Here is a 3,395-nt window from a genome sequence, read left to right as displayed (position 1 = left end):
AACATGTATGTGTAATGACCTGTACTGTACTGAATACACTGAACTGTAATGAACTAATGAACTTTGTAATGTACTAACTGTAATTACTGATGCAACTGTAATGAACTAATGAACTGTAATGATACTAATGAACTGTAATGAACTAATGAACTGTAATGAACTAATGAACTGTAATGAACTAATGAAAATGTAATGAACTAAATGAACTGTAATGAACTAAGAACTGTAATGAACTGTAAGGTACTGTAATGTAATGAACTGTAATGAGCTGTAATCAACTGTACTGATGAAGTACTGTAATGAACGTATATGTATTGATGTACTGAACTGTAATGTACTGAACTGTAATGTACTGTGATACGAACTGTAATGTATGTGATGTACTGAACTGTAATGTACTGTGATGTGACTGAACTGTTAATGTACGTGATGTACTGATGTAATGTACTGTAATACTGAACCTGTAATGTACTGTGATGTACTGAACTGTAATGTACTGTGATGTACTGAACTGTAATGTTACAGTACTGTACTATAATGAGACAGATGGAGCATTCAGAGAGACACATACTGACAGACCCACATACCAGGCCTTACTCACAGTCATTAGGCGCCTGTGTGGTGTGGTGTGTGGGTGTGTGTGTTGTGTGTGTGTGGTGTGTGTGTGTGTGTGTGTGTGTGTGTGTGGTGCGCGCGCACGGGCGCATGCGAGCGAGCATGTGCGGGCGTTGTTTTGGTGGTTATATGGAGTATGCATGTGTGCCTACTGTGTAATGTACCAGTGAATGAAGAGGAATGACGTAGTAAGTGACTACCACTCCTTCCCTCCATTTAGAGAGGAACTGACTGTTGAAAGTGCTACCACCTCCTCCATTGAAAATGCAGCTCACTCCCCATTTGAGTAGAGGAACTGACTGTTGAAATGACTACCACCCTCCTCCATTTGAGAGAGGAACTGACTGTTGAAAGTGACTACCACTCCTTCCCTCCATTTGAGAGAGGACCTGACTGTTGAAAGTGACTACCACTCCTTCCCTCCTTGAGAGAGGAACTGACTGTTTGAAAGTGACTACCACTCCTTCCCTCCATTTGAGAGAGAACTGACTGTTGAAAGTGACTACCACTCCTTCCCTCCATTTGGAGAGGAACTGACTGTTGAAAGTGACTACCACTCCTCCCTCCATTTGAGAGAGGAAACGACTGTTGAAAGTGACTACCACTCCTCCCTCCTTTGAGAGAGAGAACTGACTGTTGAAGTGACTACCACTCCTTCCCTCCATTTGAGAGAGGAACTGACTGTTGAAAGTGACTACCACTCCTCCCTCCATTTGAGAGAGGAACTGACTGTTGAAAGTGACTACCACTCCTTCCCTCCATTGAGAGAGGAACTGACTGTTGAAAGTGACTACCACTCCTTCCCTCCATTTGAGAGAGGAACTGACTGTTGAAAGTGACTACCACTCCTTCCCTCCATTTGAGATGCACTCCCAGGTCCAGATGTTCCTAAGCTAGCATCGAATTGCCTCATTGGCTGAGAGAATAATTAGGCCGATGTATAGAGCGTGGACCATCCAACTATGCAATGCAATGGATCCCTGTGGGCGTTGAGGCTGCTAGCCTGAGTTCCCAAATAGCACTCTATTCTCCATGTAGTACACGAACTTTGGACCAGGACCCATAGGGTACAGTGGGGCAAAAAAGTATTTAGTCAGCCACCAATTGTGCAAGTTCTCCCACTTAAAAAGATGAGAGAGGCCTGTAATTTTTCATCATAGGTACACTTCAACTATGACAGACAAAATGAGAAAGAAAAATCCAGAAAATCACATTGTAGGATTTTTTATGAATTTATTTGCAAATTATGGTGGAAAATAAGTATTTGGTCAATAACAAAAGTTTCTCAATACTTTGTTATATACCCTTTGCTGGCAATGACAGAGGTCAAATGTTTTCTGTAAGTCTTCACAAGGTTTTCACACACTGTTGCTGGTATTTTGGCCCATTCCTCCATGCAGATCTTCCTCTAGAGCAGTGATGTTTTGGGGCTGTTGCTAGGCAACACGGACTTTCAACTCCCTCCAAAGATTTTCTATGGGGTTGAGATCTGGAGACTGGCTAGGCCACTCCAGGACCTTGAAATGCTTCTTACGAAGCCACTCCTCGTTGCCCGGGCAGTGTGTTTGGATCATTGTCATGCTGAAAGACCCAGCCACGTTTCATCTCTAATGCCCATCAGCTGCACTGGAAGTACAAAGCTTCTTACCACATCAAAACATAAAGTTACATCAGCACATAGGGTATACAGGGAATAGGGGGCCATTTGGGACACCCCCTGGTCTGCTGGACTGGAAGGTGGTTTACCTGGGCAGCTGCTTCAGTAAGGCCACACAGGGCTTTAGAGCCAGAGCTGACAGAGTCCCCAAACTCAGGCAGATTGCTGTTCTTAGCGTTGTGGGAGATTCCAGCCATGGCTTCCCCAAGGACCTGCAGGACACAAGGCAAATATATTTAAAATACTTATATTTCTATATATTTAAACATATATTTATTTCACAAAATACCTATACAACATTATAAAGAATAAAGGTGATCGAAAATCTTATTTTAAAAACAAAACACCACCATTTCCCTGGATATATTCTAGGACATAGTAGGGAGGAAGTATGTGGGAAGTAGGGAGGAAGTATGTGGGAAGTAGGGAGGAAGTATGTGGGAAGTAGGGAGGACGTATGTGGGAAGTAGGGAGGACGTATGTGGGAAGTAGGGAGGAAGTATGTGGGAAGTAGGGAGGACGTAGGGAGGAAGTATGTGGGAAATAGGGAGGAAGTAGGGAGGAAGTATGTGGGAAGTAGGGAGGAAGTATGTGGGAAGTAGGGAGGAAGTATGTGGGAAGTCGGGAGGAAGTAGGGAGGAAGTATAGAAGGAAAGGAAGAGAAAGGGAGAGAGGAAAATAAATGAAATGTAGAAGGAATGAAATGATATTGATCAAGGAGGTGTCTAGTCTGTTGTTTACCTTGGAGTTCTCCATGACACTGTCGATGCAGTCAAAGTAGGAGAGGTCACTGACCGCCTCGGTGGGGTTCTCAAGCATACCCCGAACAGTCTGGAGAGACATAGTGCACGGGTTAGGAACCACCCACACAGACACAGAGAGAACACACACACACCCCACATATACATATGTGCATGCACAAGGCACACACAGACACAGACACAGACACAGACGACACACACAGAGAGACAAAAGACCTGTCAATTATGCACCCTTCAGGTGACATGTTAATGAACCAGACAAAGAAGACAACTTGAAGCTGTGTAACTAGACTCTGGAGCACAACAACTTGAAGCTGTGTAACTAGACTCTGGAGCACAACAACTTGAAGCTGTGTAACTAG

The 3,395-nt window shown here is 43.8% G+C and overlaps 1 protein-coding gene across 1 annotated transcript in view; it reads right to left on the bottom strand.

Moving 5' to 3' along the window:
• Nucleotides 1-3,395, bottom strand: part of tln1 (talin 1) — a 167,067-nt gene that overhangs the window by 88,418 nt on the left and 75,254 nt on the right. Inside the window, 2 exon segments of the mRNA XM_070442899.1 lie at nucleotides 2,362-2,484; nucleotides 3,014-3,103. Coding sequence (XP_070299000.1) covers nucleotides 2,362-2,484; nucleotides 3,014-3,103 — 213 coding nt within the window.

This window comes from Salvelinus sp. IW2-2015, linkage group LG4q.1:29, assembly GCF_002910315.2.
Source record: "Salvelinus sp. IW2-2015 linkage group LG4q.1:29, ASM291031v2, whole genome shotgun sequence".
Classification (NCBI taxonomy): domain Eukaryota; kingdom Metazoa; phylum Chordata; class Actinopteri; order Salmoniformes; family Salmonidae; genus Salvelinus; species Salvelinus sp. IW2-2015.
Note: the sequence above shows the minus strand (reverse complement) of the source record. Positions and strands in the feature narration are given on the sequence as shown.